Source organism: Vicugna pacos, chromosome 11 (genome assembly GCF_048564905.1).
Source record: "Vicugna pacos chromosome 11, VicPac4, whole genome shotgun sequence".
NCBI classification, from domain to species: Eukaryota; Metazoa; Chordata; class Mammalia; order Artiodactyla; family Camelidae; genus Vicugna; species Vicugna pacos.
Genome location: NC_132997.1, coordinates 36,896,238 through 36,923,340, shown reverse-complemented (window position 1 = coordinate 36,923,340; position 27,103 = coordinate 36,896,238). Strand labels below are relative to the sequence as shown.

General features: G+C 37.5%; 1 protein-coding gene across 11 annotated transcripts in view; it reads left to right on the top strand.

Annotated features, from left to right (window-relative positions):
* Positions 1-27,103, top strand: part of MARCHF8 (membrane associated ring-CH-type finger 8) — a 136,846-nt gene that overhangs the window by 76,187 nt on the left and 33,556 nt on the right. For 5 of the 11 annotated variants that reach the window (XM_072971136.1, XM_072971133.1, XM_072971138.1 and 2 more), the window contains exon 3: positions 20,406-20,450. The exons of 3 other annotated variants lie outside the window; for them this stretch is intronic. In XM_072971136.1, the coding sequence (XP_072827237.1) occupies positions 20,406-20,450 (45 nt within the window). Of the gene's footprint in view, positions 1-16,643; positions 16,769-20,405; positions 20,467-27,103 lie in introns of those variants that run through there. 3 more of the 11 variants (XM_072971139.1, XM_031682392.2, XM_072971140.1) reach the window with 3 other exon arrangements.

Genomic DNA, 27,103 nt, shown 5'->3' with positions numbered 1-27,103 from the left:
TTTGTTGAACTTGAAATATTTTTCAAATATTTTTTCTGTCCCCTCCCTTCTTTGGGGACTCTGTAACACACATTAACTGGCTTGAAGTTGTCCAGTATTGTGTTTTTAATTAAAAATATTTTTACTGTGCTTTATTTTGGATAATTCTAATTGATATGTTTATAAGTTCACTAATCTTTTATTTTTCGATGTCTAATCTCTCATTGATTCCATCTAGTGTATTTTTCATCATAGATGTGGTATAGTTTCCATCTCTAGAAGTTCAGTTTGGATCTTTTTTTATATCTTCCATGTTTGTATTGAACTTTTTGATCATAAGATCCAAGCTGAACTTCTAAAAATTGATTTAAAAATAAAACTGACTTAAGATGCCAAGTGATGGGTATCTTTGTAGTATTGTTTTTTTATTAAAAAATTTTTCAGCATAGTTGTGGTATCTTGAATACATTTCTGTTAGATTATTTTGAGGTTTTCTTCATTTCTTTCCCAGTCCTCTTTTCTTTTTTATGCAAATAATTTCACCATTTTAAAAATCTGTATTATTCTTACTCTTCTGTCCCCTTACCCTGTTGTCTCATATCTTTGCTTATCCCTAGGCCTATTTGAAACGTCCTTCCATGCACCAGTGTAGGATTATTAACATGTATTTTTTAAACATTTTTTATTGAGGTATAACTATTTTACAATGTTGTGTCAAATTCTAGTGAAGAGCACAATTTTTCAGTTATACATGAACATATATATATATATATTCATTGTCACTTTTTTGTCTGTGAGCTACCATAAGATCTTGTATATATTTCCTTGTGCTGTACATTATAATCTTGTTTATCTGTTCTACATTTTGAAATCCCAATCTGTCCCTTCCTACCCTCCACCCCCTTGGCAACCACAAATTTGTATTCTATTAACATGTATTTTTAAAAGTCTAAAAGACAGTTTTGTATTTGGCCATCAGATCAATATTTGATGAAATACACATTTCATTTGACAGTATTTGTGAATTACTTTCCATCTCAGAACAATGTCTGTTTTATTCTGTTATTAACAGGGTCCCAGGGTCTACTGTAAGCAACAGCATGAGAGGGGTTTACTACAAGGAAGTAGATGCTTACAAAATAATTGCAGGACTGGAGGAGTAGGCCTCTTCTGAGTTTCCAGAAACAGTTAACTCCCAGCATCCCTGAACTACCCTGCTGAGATCAGGAGCTGACAAATCAGAAAGTTGCTGCTGAAACTTCTGATAAAAAAAATCACTGTAATGATTGGTGACAATGGAAAAATTTTTTACCATGGTTTGAAAAGCTGCCACTGCTCCTACGAATTTGCTGAATTAGGAAGAAGCTACTGGCTCTGGAACTACACCATTTTGCCATGATCTGGACAAGCAAAGTGGATACTTTGTCTTCTGCTTTTCTTCCTGTGTCTCATCTACAAACAGAACTTTCCGTGTGAATGCAACATAATTATGAATTAATTGGATTAGTGCAGCCTAATTATGTCTGGACTCAAATTGCAAGATTGTCCATAAAACACACTTTTTAACTTTCTGCGCTTTAAAGTGAAATTGGTATAGATACTGAAAAAAAATGATCCACATCACAGTATCTCTTGAAGAGGATAAACAAAAAGGTAGTTCAATGATTATCTTGCATTTAAACAGCACACTCCATAGGAAATGAAAGTGGTGTTTTCTTTTATGTGTTTATAAACAGTCCTGTTTCTGGCCCTATTGGCCTCACCATCTTGCTTCTGAGGTCAACAGATGGATTTTACCGTGTAGCATCAGGATAATGATCATCTAAACACATTTATATTTTCTATGAAAAGATATAAATGTTGGCATCTTACACTGTACTCATCTTAACCTGACATCTCAAAAGATGGCCTCACAGTTGTTTAAGTGGTAACTATTTTGAGGTATAACCATCACACTTTCACTTCTTAAAATTATTCTTTTTTCTCTATTAGGTAAGTTTTTCCCTTTTAAATCATAAAAACCTAATATAAGGAAAAAACAATCTGTGTTTTAACATGCCAGAATCTCCAGAGCCGTGTAGCTCAAGCCCCAGTTTAATGCTCAGTCCTGCTCTGTGTCATCATAACTAAGTTGTTCTTGGTCCCGTTAGGGCGTCTCTCATGGTGCTGCCCCACTACTTCAAAAGGCAGTCTGTCCTTTTTGGAGTTACCAGATTTGATATCCAGTATAAGAAGTAAGTGTCTGTAGCTTTCTTTTATTGACAGTCCTTTTTTTCTTCTAGGAACCATCAGTCTTATTTTGCAGCATAAAAATCCCTTGTTTCATGTATTACAAACATGAGTCTCTGATTCTGGTTGTTCTCTTTTAGACCATACCTAGTTTCTTCCTAGAAGTATGTTTAAATGAAGAGTTGAATGTACATCTTTAAAATATGTCCATCCCAAATTACTGCCTTTGGTTGGGCATCATCTTTTGTGAGATCATTTGTATGGCTTCTTGAGTCATCTGTCTGTTTTCCCTGCGGGAGCCCCAAGAGATGAATATTCTCCTACCTAGAAACCAGGATGTCTTTTGTCATCTGTTTACCTTTCCTTGGTCCCTGGAGTGGTTTTTTTAAAACCTGTTTCCAAGTATGTTTCTTCTGTCTGGTAATCTTATCTGTCACTAATATGCTGGGAACTACTCTTGTTTGCTCAAGCACACACAAAGTTGTAGCACACTTGCTGTTTAAGAACCAAATATGAGTAATTCTTCTCTAAATTCTTGTTTTCTTCCTTGTAAGCCTTGTTTTCTTTGAGAATGAAAAAATAAGATTAGATATTTTTCTAGTGATAAAAAAAGAGTGAGTTGTTATCACACATTAGATACAAGTTGATCAGTTGAACTGTTACATTTTCTGGTGCACACATTGATTTTGAGGCTTAAATGCAGATAAATTTATGAGATCCTGCCACTTTAAATATTCTTAGTCAAAAGCCATAAGTATTTGTTCTGGCTGTTTTATATATTATAAGCTTACCTTTCCCAGATAATTCTCACCAAAGTCTTGAACTTTTAACGGTTTGCTGTTTACTTTAGGGTATTGATACAGAAGGATGTGCAGAATGACTGTAGCAGACCTTTGTGATGTTGGTCTGGTGGGAGTTTGCTTGGTAAGCGTCCACATCATGTAGGTAAAACTAACAGTCTAGTTCAATGTGTCGCATATATATTGAGTGAAAATGTTTCACGAATATGTGTCTTGGTGCCACTGCAGGACCCAGTTATTATGGTTTGTTGGTTGTCACTATTCTCTTACAGATTTTTTGTCAGTAACTGTGTTGAGAATAAGAAAACTGCCTACATTTGTTTTTAAATGCAGAGATTTCAAAAAATAATCTTATAGCCATAGCATCCTATAATAGTTGTTAGTGACTTTTATGTTTGACTTCATCGAGATGACCCCTTTATTTTATACAAATGAAGAAACAGATCCGAAGAGAAATCCCTTGCCCATGGTCACTTGAATTTGTATGATTTTTTTTCCCGTGTTACTTTGTTTTCTCTTTAAAAATGCTTTCACATGAATATAAATATACTCCACACATCTGTTCTTTCATTCATTTATACATCAAGCAGGTATGAACAATATATTATATGCTGGAAAAAATCCTGCCCTCATGGAGTCTATAATCCAGCAGGGAGACAGGAAGGAGCCATGCCACAGAGTGCAGTGAGTGCTCGGGGGCCAGCCTCCCTGGTGTATTGCAGCGGGAGCTTTTTTGATCTTTGATGTGACTAGTTATGTTTTTGTTTTTGTTTATCTCATTTCTCCTTGGGATTTAGGTGTGCTTTTTCAGTTTTTGAATTTAAGGATCCAGGCCTTTCTTCATTTTTGAAAATTTTTTCACCCATTATTTCCTCAAATACTGCCTCTCCCTCTTTCGCTTCTTTCTCCCTTTCTGGGAATAAAACTCTGTTCTGTCGGTCTCTGTGTACTGTACTCTGGGTGGTTTCTTCAGTGTTCTCTTTTCTATTCACTAGCCCTCTCCTTGGTCAGGTTTAGACCTGCCATTGAGATTTTAATGTCAACATGTTTTTATTTCATATTTATTTTTTCATAATTTCCTGTCTTTGCATTACTTTTTTATTTTTCCTTTATCTCCATCAACAACAATTCAAACTTCGTTCCTTTAGTTTCCACTGTGTACTATGAATTGTGTTTATGTATAAAAACAATTTGGTTGTGAATATTACCTGAAACTCTAGCTATGAAAACTCTTCATAGTTTCCAGTAAATATGTTTGATGCATCACCCTTTAATAAGTGGAGGTATGCAGTCATCCATTAATTAATTATTCATTTCACATGTGACCATTTTTATAGCATCTAAATAGGTGAAGCTACCACTAAGGATTTGTTTTATTTCATTTAATATAGCATACAGTTATATCAGGATTATTCTGTACCAAGGCAGTGTTCTTCTCAGGGCTTACAAATACTAACTCAACTCATTTGATCCTCATTTGAGGACCATGAGATAGGTATAGTCATTGTCATCCTACTTTTATGGGTGAGGCCCGGAAAAACTGAATGAGTTGCCCACAGTTCCCTGGTTGGCGGTTGGACCGTGGTAGAATTGGTATCCTCCACACCCATGCTCTTCCCTCATTTGCTTTTTGCGTGCCGCTCAGCCAGCTGTTATCTTTGCAAGCCACATGTCCCTCGTGATGAACCTCGCCCAGCCCCACTCCCTCTGTGCTACATCCGCACAACACTTAAGTCTATACTGAGATAGAGTCAGATGCTCTTCTGTTTACTTCCTATGTCTATATCTTGTGTCTTCATTAATTTATTCATTCTTTGAACAGATTTGTATTAAGCACTCATTACATGGTGGGTGCTGTGTCAGGCATCACATAAGTATGATGTTAACACAGAGACACCCTCTCTGCTGCCTAAATCTCTCCCAAACTATGTGCTTCTGTAGGTCCCCACGCCACAGCTGTAGTCCCAGACTTCACATTGATTCGACTGCTGCAGCAGCCTACACATGGGCCTCCTTGCTTCAGCCTCTCTTCCTACTCTGCATGCTGCTGGCGGGAGAAGAGCCCGTTACACAGTCCATGTGGTAGGTGCCATCGTCCTGAGAGGCACCCCTGATCATCTCGTGGTGACAGGGAAGGTTTTCTGAAAGAAGAGATGTCAAAGACAAGTCCTTAAGTAGTAAGAGTTAGTTGTAGATAGAGGAGAAGAGTGTTCAGGGCAAAGAGAAAGGTAAGGCCAACCTTCCTAGGGAAGAGAAGAACATACGGTATGTTTGAGGTACTGGGAAAAACCTCGCTGTGCTGGAACTTGAAGTCTGCGGTGGGAGCAGTGAGACGAGTCAGGAGCGGCCACGTTGGTGCTGAGGGCACTGAGATGTCAGTGCAGGCAAAGCGCAGGGAGTTGAAGTTGAAGCTCTGTGTAGTTAGGTGACTGAGCAGTTTGGTGAGGGGGTTGGGGAGGAGATCACTTATAATGCTGTGGGAACAGTCTGGGTGGTGATGACCTGAACCAGTGAGGTGGTACTGGCGGTGACAGAAGTGAGCAGATCGCGGAGAGATGAACAGGAGGTAGGAATGATGACAGTGCTGGTGGCTGGTGGAGGGTGGTGGTCAGGTAGCTGAGGTCTGGCCTAGGCAAAAGGCTGCCATCATTCACTCCAACAGAAGAGACGTGGCAGGTTAGCAGGAAAGTGGTGAGTTTGGTGGTGGATGTGCAAGTGTGAGGTGTTTGTTGGGGTCCCAGCTGGAGATACCCAGAATTCAGTTGTGTCTGAATCTCTAGAGAAAAGTCTATCTAGGCTAGAGATAGAAAGATAGAAATTTTAGAGTTGGTGACATATAGATGGTAAAGGATGCCCTAGGAAGAGATGAAATTTTCAGTTAGAACAAATAGCCTGAAATAAGGGTATGTGACAGGACACCGAGGAAGAGGAGTCACCACGTCGAGTCACTGTCTCACAGACACCCCATGCTGATAGGTACTTTTGGTGCTTGCTGTATTTAGAAATATTTTATATCTTTCTTCCATGCTGCCTTTGCATAGGCAATAAAATACCACCCCTTTCATTCAGTCGTCCTTTTGCTGTGTTTGTGCATTTTTTGTGTTTGCTTATTAACTCAGTTTACTGCATTTCAGAAACCTGTATTTTTTAAACATTTTTTATTGATTTATAATCATTTTACAATGTTGTGTCAAATTCCAGTGTAGAGCACAATTTTTCAGTTATACATGAACATGTGTATATTCATTGTTACATTTTTTCTCTGTGAGCTACCATAAGATCTTGTATATATTTCAGAAGCCTTTATTTTTTAAACATCGGGGACTCCTTTGGGCTCATGGTATTTGGGTTATATGTGAATAACTCGTAATGGATGCAGTTACAAGAAAGTCTTAATATGTTTTGCCTCAGGGCTTTGTTTTTTGAATTAGGCTTAGGCTAATTAATGCATAATGCTTGTGTATTATTAGCTGTGTAATTAAACTTACACTGTAAGCAGGGTCACACACCCCAGTTGTGAAAGACAGGCTCATTATTCATACTGTACCCTAAGGTTCATCAGCATCTGCTCCCAGAGAGCAGAGGTCATTGCTTCAAATCAGCTGTGGGATCTAGGATTCTGCTGGACTTGGGTGAGCCTCTGCCTTCCAGCGCAGGTCTTGTGGCCACCCAGTGAGTGTCAGTGTCCTCCTTTCTGGGCCGTGGTGGCCCTCCCATACCAACCCACTGAGAGCCGTTGTCATATCAAATCTAACTCACAGGCATAGAGACTAGAATCTTTTACCAAGTGAACTTTGGAACTGCCTTTGAAAAAATTATCCTGCCAAACTCAAGGTAGTACTGAGAGTTTTTCAAGGAAAAAGTGAACTTTGAGTCCCTTATTTAAAAAATTATTTATTGTGAAAAACAGAAAAAATGTGGGGGGTTTACTTTAGATGTAAAGAGTCTAAAGAGGCATAACAGCCAAATATAATGTGTAAACCTTGATGGAACCTGCTAGGAAAAATAAGCAGCTATAAACTGTGTTTCCTGAGACAGCTGATAAATATGAATATTGTCTATATATTAGATGATAATTACAGAATTATGGGTCATTTTCTTAGATGTGAAAATGGCACTGTGGTTATGCAGGAGAATGTTCTTGTAGTTAGAGCATGCATCCAGAAATATGTAGGGTAACGTGCATAATGTCTGCAACTTACTTCAAGTGGTTCAGCCAGAAAAAGAAAAATAACAAGGCAAAGAAAAAATAAGTGTGTATGTGTGTTTGTATTAGAGAAAGAGAGGGAGAAAGCAAATGTGGCAAGTTTTATAATAGTTGATGCATCTTGTTGAGGGTATAAGGTATTCACTGTACTGTTCTTTCAACTTTTCTGTAGATTTTTATATTTTCAAAATGAAAAGCTTTGGGAAATAAAAGAATATGCCATTGTCAAATGTGAGATAAAGCCAGGGTGGCAGTAAACAATGAAAAACCATAAACAACAATAAACAAAGGGCCAGTGGGTGAATTATCTCATGAGACGCTTCATAGGTATTCAGATATTTTAAAATCTGATTTCCAATTTTTTATGCTATTTTAGGATTATGCGAATGTTGACTCACATTTATGCTCAGTTGCTGAAGTAAAGAGGTCTGTTTTCAAAATGTGGCTATTGCTGATCACTGATGTTTCTCACCCATCATGTTAGCAGAATATTCAGATTGAAAGATGTGACTAGATTAGGTTTTCTCTATGTTGTATTTTAGGAGATTTACTTCCTTTGTTTAGGTTTTTGTGCTGTCAAATATCTGTACTTTAGGTATTCTCAGATGTGTGGCTTACTCTGTTTCTTGTTGATCTTTCTTCTCTGATGTATTAAATAACAGTCTTCAAACTGTTGTACCCGTGGCTGGGAAGTGTGTGCAGACTTTCCAAAGTGCGCACAAGCAGGGCTGGGCTGAAGGGGATCTGTTTTCAGATCCTCCCTTTCCACATACACTTGAAACTTAAAACTGCTTCTAGTAATTAGTGATATTGAGCATTTTTTCATGTGCTTATTGGCAGTTTGTGTGTTTTCATTGGAGAATTGCTTATTTAGGTCTTCTGCCCATTTTTGGATTGGGTTGTTTGTTTTTTTGTTTTTGAGTTGTATGAACTGTTTGTATATTCTGGAAATTAAACCTTTGCCAGTCACATCATTTGCAAATATTTTCTCCCATTCTGTAGGTTGTCGTTTTGTTTTTCTTACAGTTTCCTTTGCTGTGCAAAAGCTTGTAAGTTTAATTTGTTAATTTTTGCTTTTGTTTCTACTGCCTGGGTAGACTACCCTAGGAAAACATTGCTAAGATTTATGTTAGAGAATGTTTTGCCTGTGTTTTCTTCTAGGAGGTTTATTGTGTCTTATGTTTAAATCTTTAAGCCATTTTGAGTTTATTTTTGTGTATGGTGTGAAGGAGTATTCTAACTTTATTGAATTTACATGCAGCTGTCCAGTTTTCCCAGCACAACTTGCTTAAGAGACTCTTTTCTCCATTGTATATTCTTGCCTCCTTTGTCAAAGATTAATTGACTGTAGGTCTGTGGGTTTATGTCTGGGCTCTCTGTTCTGTTCCATTGATCCATATGTCTGTTTTTGTGCCAATACCATGCTGTTTTGATTACTGTAGCTCTGTAGTATTGTCTAAAGTCTGGGAAAGTTATTCCTCCAACTTTGTTCTTTTTCTTCAGTATTGCTTTGGCAATTCTGGATCTTCTATGATTCCATGTAAATTTTAGGATTATTTGTTCTAGTTCTGTCAAAAATGTCATAGGTAATTTAATAGGGATCACATTAAATCTGTAGATTGCCTTGGACAGGATGGCCATTTTAACAGTATTGATTCTTCCAATCCAGAGCATGGTATATCTTTCCATTCCTTTAAGTCACCTTTAATTTCCTTAATCAGTGTTGTGTAGTTCTCCATATATAAGTCGTTCACCTCCTTGCTGAGATTTATTCCCAAGTATTTTATTGTTCTGGATACGATTTCTAAAAGAGATTGTTTCTTTACTTTCTTTTCCTGCTATTTCATTGTTAGCATCAAGAAATGCAACTGATTTCTGTATGTTAATCTTCAAAACTACAATGAGATATCACCTGACACCAGTCAGAATGGCCATCATTAAAAAGCCCGTGAATGGTAAATGCCGGAGAGGATGTGGAGAAAAGGGAACCCTCCTACACTGCTGGTGGGAATGTAGTTTGGTGCAGCCATTATGGAAAACAGTATGGAGATTCGTCAGAAAACTAAAATAGATCTACCATATGATCCAGCAATCCCACTTCTGGGTATATATCTGGAGGGAACTCTAATTCAAAAAGATACATGCACCCCAATGTTCATAGCAGCACTATATTACAATAGCCAAGACATGGAAGCAACCTAAATGTCCACTGACAGATGACAGGACAAAGAAGTTTTGGTATGTTTATGCAATGGAATGCTACTCAGCCATAAAAAAGAATAAAGTAATGCCATTTGCAGCAACATGGAAGGACCTAGAAGTCATTTTTCTAAGTGAAGTAAGCCAGAAAGAGAAAGGAGAATACCATATCATATCACTCGTATGTGGAATCTAAAAAAAGAAAGAAAAAAGAGAACACTAATGAAGTCATCCACAAAACAGAAACAGACTTGCAGACATAGTAAACAGTCTTACGGTTACCAGGAGACAGAGGATGGGAAGGGGTTAATTTGGGAGTTTGAGATTTGCAAAATTAACTGATATATATAAAAACAAATTTAAAAGACAAGTTTCTTCTGTATAGTACAGGGAGCTATAGTCATTATCTTGTAATAACCTTTAATGAAAAAGAATATGAAAATGAATATATGTATGTATATGCATGACTGGGACATTGTGCTGTACACCAGAAATTGACACATTGTCACTGACTATTCTTCAATATTTAAAAAAATAAAACTGCTTCTACAAGTTTTCCACTTACAGCACCTCTTTTCCTACTCTGAAGAAGAAAGTCATACCCCTAATTTTATTCTACAGCATCATCCTGGGAAATAAAAATCTCAGGCCATCAAGCAAAGGGACAACTGGAATGAGTGGTTTTGGGAAATCTTCTTTTAATGAATAATCAAATCACTGTATACCTGCTTAGTTAGGGAATATTTTCCTGTCTTATACAAACCATATTTCTAAGGCTTCAGAACTAGGATATGTTGACCTATGATTGCATGTTCTGAATGTAGATACGGATTGACAAAGGTGACTTCATCTCCTCCATAGTCAAATGCTGTTCTCTAAGGAAGAGCTTCTGAGGGAGAAACCTTTGAGAGCAAAGTAAAGTACATTTCAAATGACAAAAATGGCTTTTAGTGCACATTTGAATAGCTGAAGCACTACATGTTAGTGAAGCCAATAACTGGAATATTTTCTTGGACTATTTCTACCTCCTGTTAATAAAATTGAATTTATATTCTTGCTGCCGGATTGATTTGTTTTTAGCAGTATAGTAACTACAGTAGGTTTTTAGTAATCTCATCTTGGTGTTTGCTCCACACCCTCTCTTGTGTGGTAGCATGAAATTCATAGCCTACGTAAGTTTTTAGATCATAACAAAAGCACATGATGGAATTCCCCTGGAAACCTGGTGACTGACCCAGGCCTGAATCCTACTTGACACCTAATTTAGACTGTAGTAACATTCTGAATCTTAAGTCTGATTTTACTTTGCCCAGACCACACATATCTTCATAGATACTTTTTATCCTGGCTAACACTACTTCAGCATCGATTTTTCCAGCACTGAGAGAACTTAATCTGCTTTAATTTAAATATACAGTTTACTGTGTCAAATATAAGAACATTTAAGAACATTGTGAAACTGTGTATTTCCTAAATTTAAGTAGGTCCACATAAGATATTTATAAACCATCTCTGTAATATATATGTCCATTAGGGACTCCATTCTTCCTTTTCATTCTCCATTCTCTTCCTCCTTGGATGGGTGGTAGTGGGTGGATACATGAAAGAGAGAAAGAGAAGCTAGTGTCTCTATTTCTGATGTGGCATTTAAAAAATTCTACCACATCATTGTTACCTGTTAGTTGTTTACCTGTTTGTATCCCATAATAGAGTATGAATTCCTTGGGAGGGGTGAAACCTTCTTCGTCAACAGAAGTCCCTTGTAGCATATAGGATGGTACTATCCATGTTTGAATGAAGACATACTCAATCTTTTGTGAATGGTAATTGTTAATTCTTACTCAAATATTTATATTTTCATTTAAAGAGCAGGCCATAAAATGGCAGTTGGAAAAATCTGGCCAAGATTTTCTTTTGCAAGTTTCCTGCCCACATATCTGTTAGCACTTTCATAGCTGTGAGATTCACAATGCTTCTGTTGTAAAACTGGCATAGTCCCCGGATCTCTGACAAGTACAGTGGTTTGAAAGCTAAGTCTTTTAAATTAGTGTATGATGCATGCTTTATTAGAAGCATTGTGGTCTAGTGCAATGATATGATACTGATAGCTTCAAGAGTGCTCTTGGGTGTGACATGTAAATAAGAAGAGGGCTCTAGGTGGAAGACTATACCAGTGAGGGCATGGTTTGTGGCTGAGCTGGGATCAGCAGGACAGGACAGGACTGGCATTATGGAGATAATGTGGAAAGATTTGATAGATTCCTGCAGGGTGCTCCCTTGGGCAACCTGTTAGTAGCTGAGGAAGTCCGGTCCTCCTGAAAGGATCAAACAAGCTTATAGTAAAGGTCAGAGCAAACTGGATATCTAGTCCAGAGTATTGGGCAACATTTGAGGGAGCAGATTTTAAGATTATGTGGAGCAAGAGTTCGTCAGGTCAAGGGTTTTCAGAGCAGTGGCAGAGAATTCACCCATCCATGAATGGGTTTTGACTTTAGGCAGGCAGCGTTTTTAATACTTTCCCTTTATAATTCCTGCTGCTTCAGGGACATGTCATGGCAGCTATCTTAAGAGTTTGAAGGTGTTGGTTGGAATGTCAGTAGTGGGGAGAATAGACATGTAATCAAACACAGACTCTGCAGTCTGTCTCTCTTGGGACTGCCTTTTCTGCATGTCACGTGGCACTGTGATCATAGAATTAAAAGTACTCTGAGGCAGTCCAACTTTGTTTTGTTTTGTTTATTTTTACTGAGGTACAGTCAATTACAGTGTGTCAGTTTCTGGTGTACAGCACAATGTCCCAGTCCTGCATATACATACATATATTTGTTTTCATATGTTTTTTCAGTCCCAACTTTGATGCAGAGTTTTTATGGATGTTGGAAAGGCTTGCTTGATAACCATTGCTTTGCCCTATTTCAGAATTGTTAAGAAAACTTGGCCCTCCATAATCAGGCCTTTCACCTCAGACACCCGAAAGGAATCAGAATTCTTTATGAAACACTTGGAATATGTGTGAGTCCATCATCTGTTGTATTAACTGCCAGGGACGCTACTCTTTGAAGAAATATTTTCACCTATAAGTTTTAGGTCTTCCAGAGAGCTTTCTCTTAGTTGGAATTTTAAAACTAGAACACAGAGATATTTGAAAAGAGAATGTGAGTCAAGGGATAGATGACAATAGTTGAGAGACAATAAAAAGAAGCAAAATGATAACTCAGAAATTTTAAGTTATAGTTTAAAATCATAGAAACAGTAGGTTGATGACTAAGGTGATGATTTTCTTAAAATTGGAGAGTTAGTTTATCATGTAGAATTAATGTATTACCCAGCAATCCCTTATGTTTGTCTGATAGTTTGTCATTGGGAAAATGTTAAAAAAAAATCTTTTCCTGTGTTATGTATTTAAGATGTGTTCGCCCAAGCTTTAGTCTACAAAGGAGGACCTGGAAAATACAGGAAAATGTCAATGGCACTGTGTTCCAAAATCTCCCCTTGTAAAGTTTCAGTTTTTACAATAGCTGTAAGCCCTTCTTATAGAAGTTCTCCTTTTACAACATACAGTCAGTCCTCTATATCCATGGGTTCCACATCTGCATATTCAACTTCAAATGGAAAATATTTGGGGGAAAAATTCCAGAAATTTCCAAAAAGCAAAACCTGAATTTGCTGCAGCTGTTTACATAGCATTTACATTGTATTAGGTATGATAAGCTATCTAGAGATGATTTAAAGTATACGGGAGGATGTGCATAGATTATATGCTAAAACTACAGCATTTTATAAGGAACTTGAGCATCTGCGGATTTTGGTATCCGTGGGGGTCCTGGAACCAACACCCCATCAATAACTGAGGGGTGACTATATTCCTATTATCATTCTTGGAGGAGGAGTAGAAGGAGGCCCTAAAACACAGGGCGGAATTGTACATGTATATAGTCCATAAGAAGGAGTTTTAATAACCTGGTTAAATGCTAATGGATTCACAATTCTGCTGCCTGCTAACTGACACTTTAGGGAAAACTGGTGTCCTTGGTGTTCCTTGTTGATGCCATCACTCTACTGCCACTGCCACCATTGTGCCAAACTGCTTGCCCTCCCTCTACTTTGCTCTTAAAGTCCTGGATTCTCATAGACTCCTCAGGCTAAATTATGAGGCTTACAGTATTCAGGATACATTTTTCAGCAGAATGAATATAATTGGCTGCTGAGAGAGGTGTCAGAACAGCTCTCTTATTGGTGGGACTGAAGGAGAAGCAGCTGGAGCTGCAAAATCAGGCCCTGGGTTGGGTTGGACTTGATTTCTGTTAATTCTGAGAATCATTGGTTTTTTTGTTTCCTTGAGCATGTTTAGCCACACTTTATTCCTAATAATCAGTTTGAAATTCTATGTTAATTTTAAAAATACATATTCTAACATGAGCGTTTAATATTGTAAATAGATAGTCCAAATGCCATCTGGTCGAATGCTTTCAGCTGCGAGTAACAGAAAACCCAACCCAACCTGGCTTCAACAGTGAAAAAGTTGACTAGGTCATGTAACAGGAGGTCTATGTACAAGGTGGGGATGTGCTCCCGGGGTGGGTGAGCCGTCGTGTCAGGCACACTCAAAGACCCAGGTTCTTTCTGCCCGTCTGCTCTACCGTTAATGGAGTTTACTTCATTTCAAGGCAGATTTCCCCTGATGTTGTAGGTGGTTGCCAGCATTCATGGCTGTACCTGACCTTGTTCATGGGAGGAAGGGAGGGAGAGAAGCTTGTCGCTGTATCTCAGGGTGAGAAGGTATTTCCGAGGTGCCTCCAACAGATCTCACCTCATGAGCCAGAATTGTGCTCTTGCTGGTCAACCTGCTCCAGGAACAGAGAGTGAGGTCAGCATCCTGAGATGCATGGTAACTCCAGGGAGAGGGATACTGAAGAGACTGGGGCTCTGGTGAGGAGGAAGAGGGGATGGCAACCAACAATATCCTCTCTAGTCATTTTGTTATAATGCTACTCTTTTGAGGTCTGTTATGCCATAAGTCTTTTGAGTTAAAACTATCTTTTATGTGACCATATCAGATGTCTGTCTTTTTTTTCCTGAGTAGTGTGATTTCTGTTGTAAGATGGCAGAGTGAAGCCAAATTTCAAAATATCCATCCTTTTAGACTAAAAGATATGAACAGCAAGTGGGTAAAAACTAGCAGAAATACACCAACAGGAAATTCAAAGAATGCAGCTGATGGTCAGTGAGAGAAACGAAAGTTTCCAAGAATTCAGAGGGTTTGACTCAGAGTTCTTAACCCCTCACTGTGCAGAGGCTCTCTGAGAGAAAAGGATAATGAGTTTTGTTCTCTCCAAATCCCCAGCGGCTGTGGCAGGAGAGTGAGTGGGTACAGGCAGTGCTGTGCTGTGGGAGCACAGGGAATTCTAGGTGACTGGAAACCCTTCCCCGGATGTTTCTGTCATGTGACAAAGGAAAGTGTACTGGAGATCTTTATTTGGTATGTCCAGTTGGGAAAGAAGTAGAGAAGGAAGGCAGAATGCCAGTAAACCCTGGAGCTGATTATCTTCGTCAGTAAACTGGGAGTTTAGCAGGACACCTGACAGAAGGGGAACCTTCATAAAGCCAGTGTCTGGAGAATAGTAAGTAGAGGAAGGGGCGCGTCGGGAGCCCCCGTGACTGGGCTCCGTTCCCCCTCACTCGTGGACTGGGTGGGGTGCGTGGTGGGTAGTCAGGATCTGGAGGAAAGGTAATGATTACAGAGGAGCCACCTGGGCCGACTCTTTCTGATGGAAGTGAAATCTCACAAGGATTGTGGGAATTACAGAATGTTAGAGAGGATGAGGCTCCATCCCTGGGAGAGGAGAAAGCAGGGTCAGGCTGCCTGTAGCCCTGGTCCCGGCTGAGCTGGATCCCTTTTCCCTTTTTCACACTCCGTGAGCCTCCCATCCCTCAACACACCTGCACAAAGCTGCTATAATGGAGCACAGCTTAGGATGTGGCTGGGATGGGAGGCTTCCTTTGGACTCCACAGTAATACACAGAGGTGCGCCACAGAACATCTTGTGAAGACCATCCTGAGCCAGCGAGAGATGCGGCCAGGCCTCTGCACACACAGCAAGGTGGAGAGAAAGGCACCGGAGAAAGACGCAGTCTGTTCTAGAGGAAATAGTAATTTCCCTTTAAAATAGAAGAGCATTCCTCAGTAAATTGTTAAGAACCAGAGTTTCATAGAACATGGACTCAGAAATGATGATCATAATAAAATAAGAGAATGAGGTGGAAAGGGGAAAATACGAGACCAAGGAGACAGAGAGAACCAGTTTGCAGAACAAATAAATTAGAAGCAGCTAGGAACAGAGTAGTAATGGCTGAAAAATTGACTTAGCTGATGGAGCACAGTCTTGAGACACTCGCAGTGAGTGCAGAAGAAAAAGAAACAAAGATTGAGACAGGTGAAAAGGATAGGTGTGGTGTTGGACCTCCTGGAAGTGGAACTGAGCTTCCGTTTTTTTTTTGTTCAAGTTCCTCTTGTTAAGTTTTTTGGTTGCAGAGAATTGACCATGGTAGATAGCACTCATTCGGATATATGTAAGCATTGGCAAATGGTGAAAATGAATGTTCATGTTCTTCTTAGAAGAATACCAATGAGATGAAAGATTTATTTATAGCCTGAGAGACCAGGAAAATTCCCCTTTGAAGCAATTTGTTTCCTGGCAGTGATACTGAAAGTACCCCTCCCCCACCTCGTGATTTTCTGTGCTTTGCAGAAACTGGTCTTTGCTAAATGTAAATACTGAGCTGCTGATCTCAGGGCAAGCTGCTTTTCCTACAGCCAAAACCCACTTTGTAGGACAGGTTCTATGGAGAAAAGAAAAATTTTTTTTGTTCTGTCAGACATCTGTGGTTAATCATTGACAATTTCTGCATTTTTTTAAATCTCTCAAGTAAGTCCGGGTGATAGGTTAGTGTGAAAGAACAAACAGATCCACTAACATTTACTTTTGTTGACTAGAAAACTGAACTTTCATTCCTTGCATGTCAGCAGGTATGGTTTAGAATCTTTACATGGTAAATTGCTATGGCGAGTAGACCATAGAGGAAAAATTAGTTGCTGGAATGGACTTGTCATGAATTATTCATTCACTACCTAGTTCCTAGGAAATCAGCTGGAGGAAGTAGTTAGTCCAGTTTGATCACAGGAGTGGTATGCAAAGGGCTCCAGCAAGCCCTTGCACGTCCGGCGGCGACGGTGTGCTTCTGCTGGCTGCTGTCGGCCACGCTGCTGTGTTACTGGCGGAACCCAGGGACATGCTGCCCAGGAGAGCTGCACTGGGGACTCCCTCATGCTTCTTGCTCGAAAATGAAGCTTCAGGTAGGAGAAGTGCCCTGTTAGCAGTGGCCAGATTTCTTATTGATCTTAGGGAGGAGTGGCCAGATTTCTCATTGATCGTAGGGAGGCCATTGGGCCTTATGAAACAAACCTGTATAGGACTGGAATAGCTCAAGGGTGCCCCACTAGTGAGGTTCCCAACCAGAGAAGCTTAGCAGTTTAATTCCATTTTCAAGGGTGTACTTTGTTTCTAACAAAACTGTTCCGTGGATATGTGAAAGTATTCTTAAGCCAAATAAACATTTAAGTATATAAATGATAGTAATATATTTTTCATGATATCTCCTGTTGGTGTAAAAAATGTATTTTTTATTGACATAATATTGCCGTATAATTTAAAATCAGGAACTTATGGCTTTGGAAAATCATGAGAAAGATAACTTAGTTTATCATTTGAATGAGCACAGCTGCAGGCTCCATTGTGTTTTCTAGAGGGATTATTGTTTTCAAAAGGCACCTTGGTTCTCTGTGCTGGAGCATTCGTTTTAGGAAGATCTTTTAGTTTCTCATAAGATGGAAAATGCATAAAAGATGTAATGGTAACAGAGGGTCTTTGTTCTGTTTGTTAGTATTTACCCTGTGTGTGTGCGCGCGTGTGCATGTGCTGTCTCTCTCTCTCTCTTAGTAAGCCAGACATGTAATTTCATTTGGCAGGGACATTCTAATGTTGCCATTTGCATGTCTGTCTTATTGTATATGGATGCTCTCTGTTAACTTTGCTGAGGCTATCAGATGCTTTTGCACTGGGGGGGAGGACAAAAATGGTAAAGATGAAAAGAATCAGCCTCAAGGGGATTGGGCCAAATTGGATATATGCATTTCACCATGAAATATCATTTATAGTTTTGGAACTATTAAGTAAGCAAACATCCACGGAACATATACACTCTGAGCTCTGAGACAACCAGAGAAGACGAGCACTCTCCTTCTGCACCATTTTCTTAAAGCTCCACAAGAGAAGGGGGTCTTTGTTCACTCATCATTCCCAAGGGCCTAGAACAGTCCCTGGCACTTAGTAGGTAGTTTATAAATGTGTTCCCTGAATTAGTATGTTCTATACTAAAGAAATTGAATAATCTTCTCACAAAGGTTATAGGGATTACTTATAGTGTTACAATTTCTATAGTAACTTTTATAACAAATGTTTTCTGAATTGTATTGATAAAGATTTTTCAGCTAACTTCAAGGATTTATGTATTTGTTGGATACATAAAAATCTGTTCATTTTGCTGTTTGTATAATTAAGGGCTTAAAAAATCAACAATGAATACAAAGCCTTTAATTTTTCTTCAGCATAACTTTATTTCATATTCAGAAATGAAAATGAAAATTAATGAAAAAGATTGTATTCATCAATACATTGCTAGGAAGATTATCATTCTAATCATGCCATGTTCCATGTAACATTTTAAAAACCATTTGATTTGTCATTCTATGTCAGAAGGCTTTTTGAAACTCTAAACCCATTTATTCATAACTTTTGGGATAAGTTTGAAACTGCAGTATATATGGTGCTGAGTGGAATTAAGGAGAGCAACATATTCCGCATAGATAACATCATACATGAGAGCTCAGAGGAACCGAAGGGGGTCGTCTCTGTTAGCTTCTCTTCCCTCTCCTCTCCCCTCCCACACAAGCCCTTTTATAAAGGACAAAACTGACATCCAGAGAACATAGGTGACTGGCCCAAGAACAAATGGTTAGCTGTTGAGGTTTTATGCTTGACCACCTCAGATTTTCTAGTTGCTTGTTGCTTTGTTATTGCCACGTTAAAGCTGCAAAAAAATGAAGCAGATAATCACATTTATTATCAATTTGGACTGTGTTATTTTACTGAAGACAACTGCTGATGCATTTTTGCACCACTTTAAATAAATTGCCTTAGTCCATTTGTTGAAATACAGTTTTTTATAAATTGTAGGCTTCTCACCCTTTTGTGATGCAACTTTTTTTCCTGAGTTAAAACTGTCATGACTAAATGTGCCCTGAATTTTAATTCCAATTTAAACTTCCTACAAAATGATATTTTGTGCCAATTTTGTTATTCCTTAAAACCACCTGGGTTTTGGTTTTATTTTTGAGATAAATGTAGATTGTTTCATAATTTTTCTGAATCCTGTTTTATCGACTACGTTGGTCTGCTTGGGCTGCCTTAACAAAACATTCCATGTGCGTGGAGACAGAGAACGATCTCTCTCTCTTTCCGTTCTCATAAGGCCACCAGTGCTTTTGGATAAGGACTCTGCTCTTGTAACCTCATTTAACCTAAATTACCTCCTAAAGTCCCATCTCCAAATACAGTTACTTTGGGGGTTAGGGCTTCAGTATATGAATTTTGGGACACAATTCAGTCCATAACACTGACCAAGTAAGTGTTGTTTTAAAGTGAGGTTTCTAATAAGTTTTTTGTTTGTTTCTTTTTTTTTTTTCGGTCAGCTGAAGTTTTAAATAATTCTAATGTGAAGCTTCAAGCTATAGGAAGCATCTGTAAATGGAATAATCCTAGTTTTCAGCCTCCTGTGTTATATATATACTAATATTTATATATATTTTTTTTTAACTTGAGAGACTGCCCTGCTCCTTCCTATTCCATCTTCCCCCTACCCCACTTCTCAAGCCAGGATTATAGGAGGTGTTCGGGCTGCACTCCCCAGCATCAGTGGTTACAGGTAGAGTCCAATTAGAGTTGTCTCAAGGGAAGCATAGACTTGAAACCTATAGAGCTGTGTTTAAATTTCACCTCTGCCATTTACTAAGCTGGGGAATGTTGGGAACTTACTGAATTTTTCTGATGTAGATTACACTTCCTCAAGGGAAATGGCTGGTTGGCTTTCCAACACTCATGTGTTGAAATATAATTTTCATAGCCAACAAACACATGAAAAGATGTTTAATATCATTAGTCATGGGGGAAATGCAAATCAGAAAGTTACAGTGAGGTACTAATTAATTCCCACTAAGATGACCGTAATCGAAATAACAGAAAATAACAAGTGTTGGTGAGGATATGGAGAATTTGGACCCTCATACATTGCTGGTGGGATGTAAATAGTGCAGTTGCTGTGGAAAACAGTTTGGCAGATCCTCAATAAGTTAAACACAGAACTACCATATGACTCAGCCACTCCACCTCAAAGTGTATACCCCAGAGTACTAAACACAGGTGTTCAAGCCAAAACTTGTACATGAATGTTCATCACACCGCTATTCACTAAAGCCAGAAGGTGCAAACATCCCAAATGTTTGTTGATGAATGGATAAGCAAAATGTGGTAAATTCATATAATAGAGTGTTATTTAGTCATAAAAAGGAGTGGAGTAGTGATACATGCTGCAATATCAGCGCACCTTGAAAACGTTATGCTAAATGAGAGAAGCCAGACACAAAAAGCCGTATTTTGTCTGACTCCATTTATATGAAATGTAGAGATAGAAAGCAGATGAGTGACTTTCAGGGGCTTGGAAGAGGGGAACAAGATTTCATTTTAGGCTGAGGAAAATGTTTTTGGAACTGGGCAGTGCTGGTGGTTGCCCAACATTATAAATGTACTAAATGTCACTGAGTTGTGCATTTTAAAATGGTTGAAATGGTAAGTTTTATTTTATGTATTTTACCACAGGAAAACACAAAAAAAGATGAGCCTACAACCAGAAAAAAAAAAGAAGTAAGTTCAGGAAAAGGTAAAATCACGATTCTCATGAATACACATTAAGGAATTTATTATACTCATGTGACATGAAAGAACTAGGGGGATGTTTAACCAGTTCAAAGGAAGAGTCAAAACAGCATGATTTATGTAGTCAAGTAAATGTTGGGACAATTACAAATGGAGACAAGACTGGCTTTTCCATGGGGGGTGTGTGTGTGTGTGTGTGTAGAAGTCAGTTAAAGTCACTCTCAGGCAGGACATCATTTACATATCTATAAAGTACCTACAGTTTACAAAGAATTGCACATAGCTCATGGTTTTCCATTGAAACCCAACATTTTCCCCTATAGTCTCTCCTCTTTTAGTCAAAAACAAGATCCTGTTAGATTTGGCTTGATTCTTTACATAGGCACAACAAGAGTGTTAATTTCTCTTGTTTGCTTTGCTGGAAGTTTTTATAAGGAATATCATATTGGATTTTTTAAAAAACCTCATTATTTGTGGTCCCAACGTTGGGAAGCCAAGCCAAGAACTTGCTATCAGATCTTACCCTGTTGCACCTATAAGAATTCCTAATTTTTTGAGGTCTCCCAAATAAAATTTTTAAGTTTCCTGAGCCTACCAGGAAGTGACTTTCCTTATGTGTCTGTAAGACTGGAAACCTTGCAAGCCAGTTTTTCTAAGAAGGTTTTGCATGCATGGCTCTGAAAAGTCAGCCTAAGTTCCTTAAATGTGTCTGGTCATATTCGATTGAATGAGCACCATCTTCAAAATGTGAGCTTGGTTGCAAAACCGGTGTTTCCGATTATGTCCCAGTGAAAAAGAAGACAGATTCTTATTTAACCTATTCAGATAGCTTTATTGCTATGAAAATAAGAATGTGCAATAAGAGTTTCTGAATTCTGGAGGGCTTTGACAAGAGTTTCATTTCAGTTTATAAAAGCAGAGTCTACTAAATTACTGGGAATTAAAGGAAAGAGAAAAGTCGTCTTTGTATATTTAGAAAATAGAACATTCAAGCAATATCAAGAGTGTTCAGAACAAAACCTACAATATTCCCTCATCAGTTCATTTAACCTTCTTTGATTCTTATTCCAGTGGCTCTTGGTAAGAGCCCTGGAAATCATGACTTAGTCCACTGGTATGGTCTCAAAGTTCTGTTTAAATGATACCATCAAGAACCTATACCCAAAAGTACCTGGCACAGTCCTCTTCCGTGGGCCTCTGACATGGCCCTCTAGCCTGTAGCTGGTTGCAAGAGTTTTCAGGGAAATATCAAAAATAAATGACTAAAATATACAAAAAGATAATATTTGTAGGTGACAAAAAGGTATAAAATGGCTGTACTTACTTTCTTAGTGATAATTTTAAAAATGAAAGATCTGATGAGAGAATTTATTTCAAGAAAAATGTGACAGAGAAATTTGGTTGTTTCTGTGATATGCAAAAACAAGACAAAGTCAGTCCAAAAAAGTTTTAGACAAAATAATTATAAACATAATAAACTCTCTATTCAGAGAATGCAATGAATGTAACATCTGATTTGTAAAAATGAGAATAAACTTTACAGAGGAAAAAATCTTGAGATATAATAATCCTGAGACATTAGTATACCATGAGTACAACAAAAATATATCATGTCTGTCAAATAAAGAGATCAGTAAGTCAAGAATGGGGCATAAACCTCTGTGTATTACTGCAGATCCATAGTATGTGATGTGAACCCCCAGTTGAAAACCATTGGCCTAGAAGATGCTAGATTCAAATATTAAAGGCAAGTAGTGACCAAGTTAACATTCTGAAAAATAGCCTGATAATGACTGTAGAGAACAGAGCAGCATCAGAATTCTGATAAATAGAAAAGTATCATGACAGTATTGACAAATCTCTTCTCATTTCATAGCTCTTCCCACGCAGTTTGTCAGGAGTAACAAATCAAGTGAACTTGGTTGTTTTCAGTACCTCTCCTTTTATAGTTGAAAAGATAAATCCTTTTGATTTTTCAGGGGCCTTTGGGAAATCTCAAAGACACTTTTAGGTGCAAAAGATACCATGAAATTTTCCTTATATTTTACATTTAGGATTTAATTTTGTGAAGACAAAACCCAAAAGTTTCAGGAGATTTGAGCATTTAAAAGAGAAATTGGATCATAGGTGCCTGAGAAACAATGACTACTCATTTTAAAGTGACAACACACATAAGCATAGAAGATAACATTTTTGGAAAGAATTTAACTCTTTCATACGTGAGGAACTTTTGTTTTCTACTTAAATCAAGGACATAATAAAGTTAATATAAAAAGCACAGAAAATTAATCTGATAAAAAACAGAATCTGTGTTGCTTAGGTAGGTTGTAGAGAAGGTTAAGAATAACCCTATGACTGAGAGCAGACCAATTATCAAGAAAAGTTGTATTTTTAACAGTGAAAACAAAGTTCTAGTTTTATATCAGTATAATATTTGACACTAAAGGAACTACAGGCTTTTTTTTTTTTATAAAATCTCATTAATTGACCCATCAAAACTGAGCCAGCTTGGGCCAAGGCAGATGAAATTCCCTCTCCTGAACCTTCTGCAGCTTTCTTGTTTTGTCCTTCACAAGCTTCTTTCTTATTCTGGAATAACCAGCCCTTTTATTTTAGGATAAAATGATTTTTTCCCCTTCATAAACCAAAACCCATCTCATTACTATACACATAAAGTTGGACCTCTTGTTCACCATTACTTTTAGGAGTCTCATTCGCATGTCATTATGACTTTTAACCAAAGTGACTTCTCTTACACAGAGAAAACTAGAGAGTGGATAATGATGAGCTGTCTGTCACACACCACCATTTAAGCAGACTGGCAGGGCTAATGTCCAGAGATAACACAGCTCTTTATAGCTACACATATTCTTACACAAGTCTTACAGAAGCAAAAAAAGAACATGTTTAATAGATTAACAGATCCAAAGACACAGCCTCTTTGTAGCACACAGAAATATGAAACAAAAGTGTATAAAATTATGCTTACTAGTAGATGTTTCAGTAGTCTGTTACTTAATAATGATCTAGGCATCCAGTGAATATCTGTTTTATTAGTCCAGTTTTTAAGTTACCTAAAGATCTTGAAAATTTATCTTTAAGCTGACGTATCACAAGAAATATTTACTGTTGAAATATTAGTTCATCAAAATGATTGGATTTAGTTAAACACAAATTTACATTTTTCATTTTACAATCTTAAACATTGGGCAGAGGTAACAGTAATTTTTTCAGTCAGAGAACTTGTAAATTTAAGAAAGACATATCCAGATAAAATCAAAATCTATGCTTATACTATACTCAACACTGATAAATCAGAAAAGACAGCTATTTTTTATTAAATCAAGGACATAATAAAGTTAATATAAAAATATTAAACCAATCTCACTTGCCAAAGATTTGCCTGAATTATCTTAACCTGATTTCTTAAGATGTTTCTGAATTGGCTTCTGTATGGATGCCTTTATAATCTAGCACACTGAAAGAATTAGAATTTTGCCTTCTTTACTGTCTAGGAATTTTAGGAATATTCTGTTTATACAGGTACTTACCTGTCTCTTTAAGTCAACCAGAATAGATTCCCTTAATTTAAGACCTTTTATAATCTAGTTTAATACCATCCCAAAGTAGAAAATTATTATACCTTCACACAATGAAAGGTAAAGGCTTTTCTGAATTACAGGCGTGTAGAAATGCAGACAGAATTTATAGCTTCTATTCTGAAATTTCAGCCATGGGTCAAGAGTAAACAGTATTACAAAACTCCTTGCTCTATATTAAAGAGCTGTTCTCTTCCTTGTAGGTATGAGTTCTTGATTTGAGCTCAGAACAGATGAAGAGACAAACAGAAAAGACTAACAAACCAGGTTATCTGTGGTCCCACCCATTAACCCATTTACAGAAAATACAGAGATTTTAAAGATGGTGAGACTGTAGAACCAAATTCCCAATGGAGAGGAATTCATCAGAGATAAACATATCAAGACAAATTTAGTAAAGAGCTAAAGTTCTTTTCCTTCCCAGCAGATTCCAAGTTTTCCATCCAGGATTTTTGAATGGGATAGAACAATATGGTTTGAATAGAATAGCTCTGAGAGATGGATGGCTCTGACTGGCCTAAAGCAATTAATGTTAACGCCTTCAACCATTCACTGTGGCAAGGTGTAGGGGCGGAATGTTGCTAGGAAACAGAAGTTCCCCAGCTCAGACAATGGCTAGACCAGATGTCTGGCATTAGTTACCAGCCTATGTCACAGACTAGAAACAAGTAAATGAATAGCAACTTAACTGTAACAGAATTTGGCACCAGGAACTGGAGAGTTGCACATAACAGACCCTAATGTGGGCATTGACCAAATGGATTTAAGGGGTGATATTTAGGCAGTCTCTCGTCCCAGTGATTGTTTTAGGCCAGTTGGCACCCATTCCTAGATCTGAGAGCGCACTAAATATGTTTATTTTTTTCACAATGAATGTAAATAATAATTCTAGTGTCCTTTTGTTTGTATATGTAGAAATACAATTAATTTTTCTGTGTTTATCTTGGATCCTGTGACCTTGCTTATTAACTCACTTGTTCTGGGTATTTTTGTTGTTGATTCCTTGAGACCTTCTACATAGGTAATCATGTCATTTGCAAATAGAGACAGTTTTATTTCTCCATTCTGATATGTGTGCCCTTTGTTTTCTTTATTGTGCTGGCTAAAACTTTCAGCACTATGATAGAAGTGGTGAAAAACACTGAACAAACTAGAAATAGAGGGAAACTGCTTCAACCTAATAAAAGCCACATATGAAAAGCCCATGGTTAACATCATACTCAATGTTAAAAGACTAAAAACTTTTCCTCTACGATCAGGAATGAGACAAGGATGCCTGCTTTTGCCACTACTGTTCAACAAGAGAGAAAAAGAAAAGACATCCAAATTGGAAAGAAGTAAAATTATCTGTATTCACAGATGACATGATTTTATATGTAGAACACCTTGGAGATCCTACCAGAAAAACTTACTTGAAATAATAAATTCAGCAAAGGTACAGGATACAAAATCAATACTCAAAAATCAGCTGCATTTCTATACACTAACAATGAATAATTCAAAAAAGGAAGCAGTGTGGTAACAACATAAAGACAAATGTTTGGACCAATCGATTATAATAGAGAACCCAGAAGTAAACCCTCGCATGTATGGTCAAGTGATTTTTGACGAGAGTGCAAGACCGTTCAATGGGGAAAGGACAATCTTTTCAAAAACCAGGCTTGGCAAATTGGGATATCTACATACAGAGGAAGTTAGACCCTTAACTTACACCATATACAAAAGTTAACTCAAAGACCTATCTACACATAAGCTATAAAACAGTTAAGAAGAAAACGTAGGAGGAAAGCTTCATGACATTGGTTTTGGCAATTATTTCTTGAAAATGACACCAAAAGCACAGGCAACAAAACTAAAAATAGATAAACTGAACTACATCAAAATTAAACACTGCATCAAAGGACACAGTCGACAGAGTGTAAGGGCAACCCCTGTGGAATGGGAGAAAACATTTGCAAATCACATATCTGATAAGGGATTAATATTCAGAATATACAAAGAACTCCTGTAACTCATCAACAACAACAGACAAATAATCTAATTAGAATGGGCAAAGACTTGAATAGATGTTTCTCTGAAGAAGATATATAAATGACTAATAAGCATATGAAAAGATATTCAACATTACTAATCATTAGGGAAATGCAACTCAAATCTATAATGAAATATCACCTCACACATCAGGATAGCTACTGAAAAAAGGTTCTGTCATGGATATGGAGAAATTGGAACCCTTATGCACTTTTGGTGGAAATGTAAAGTGGTGCAGCTTCTATAGAAAACAGTATGACATTTCCTCAGAAAATTAAAGATACCATTACCATATAATCCAGCAACTCAATTTCTGAGCATATAATTTGAAAGAATTGAAAGCAAGGTCTTGAAGAGATATTTGGACACCTGTATTCATAACATGGTGGCTAAAAGGTGGAAGCAACGCAATTGACCATTGACAGATAAATGGATAAAATATGGTATATACATACAGTAGAATTTTATTCAATCTGCTTAAAAAGGAATGAAATTCTGACACATGCTAGAACATGGGTGAACCTTGAAGACATTATGCTAAGTGAAATAAACCAATAATAGGGAGAAAAATTCTGTTTGATTCCACTTAATATTGCAGTATCTAGAGTAGTCAAATTCATAGGGAAAAAATAAAATGGTGGTTGCTAGGCACTGGAGAGACAGAGAAATGGGGAGTTATTGTTTAATGTGTATAGAGTTGCATCTTTGCAAGGTGAGAAAGTTCTGGAGATTGGTTGCATGACAACATAGATATTAACATTACTGAACTAAACACTTAAAAATAGTTAAGGTGGTGAATTTTATGTTATATGTATTTTACCCCAATTAAAATTGAAAAATGAAAGAATGTTGAGAGCCAACATTATTGCCTTGTTTGTAATCTTAGGGAGGAAGCCTTCAGTCTTTCATTATTAAGTATAATGTTGGCCTGTAGTTTTTTTTTGTTTTTTTTTTTGTATGTTGTTTATCTTGTTGAGGAAGTTCCCTTCTATTATTTTCACGTGTTTATTG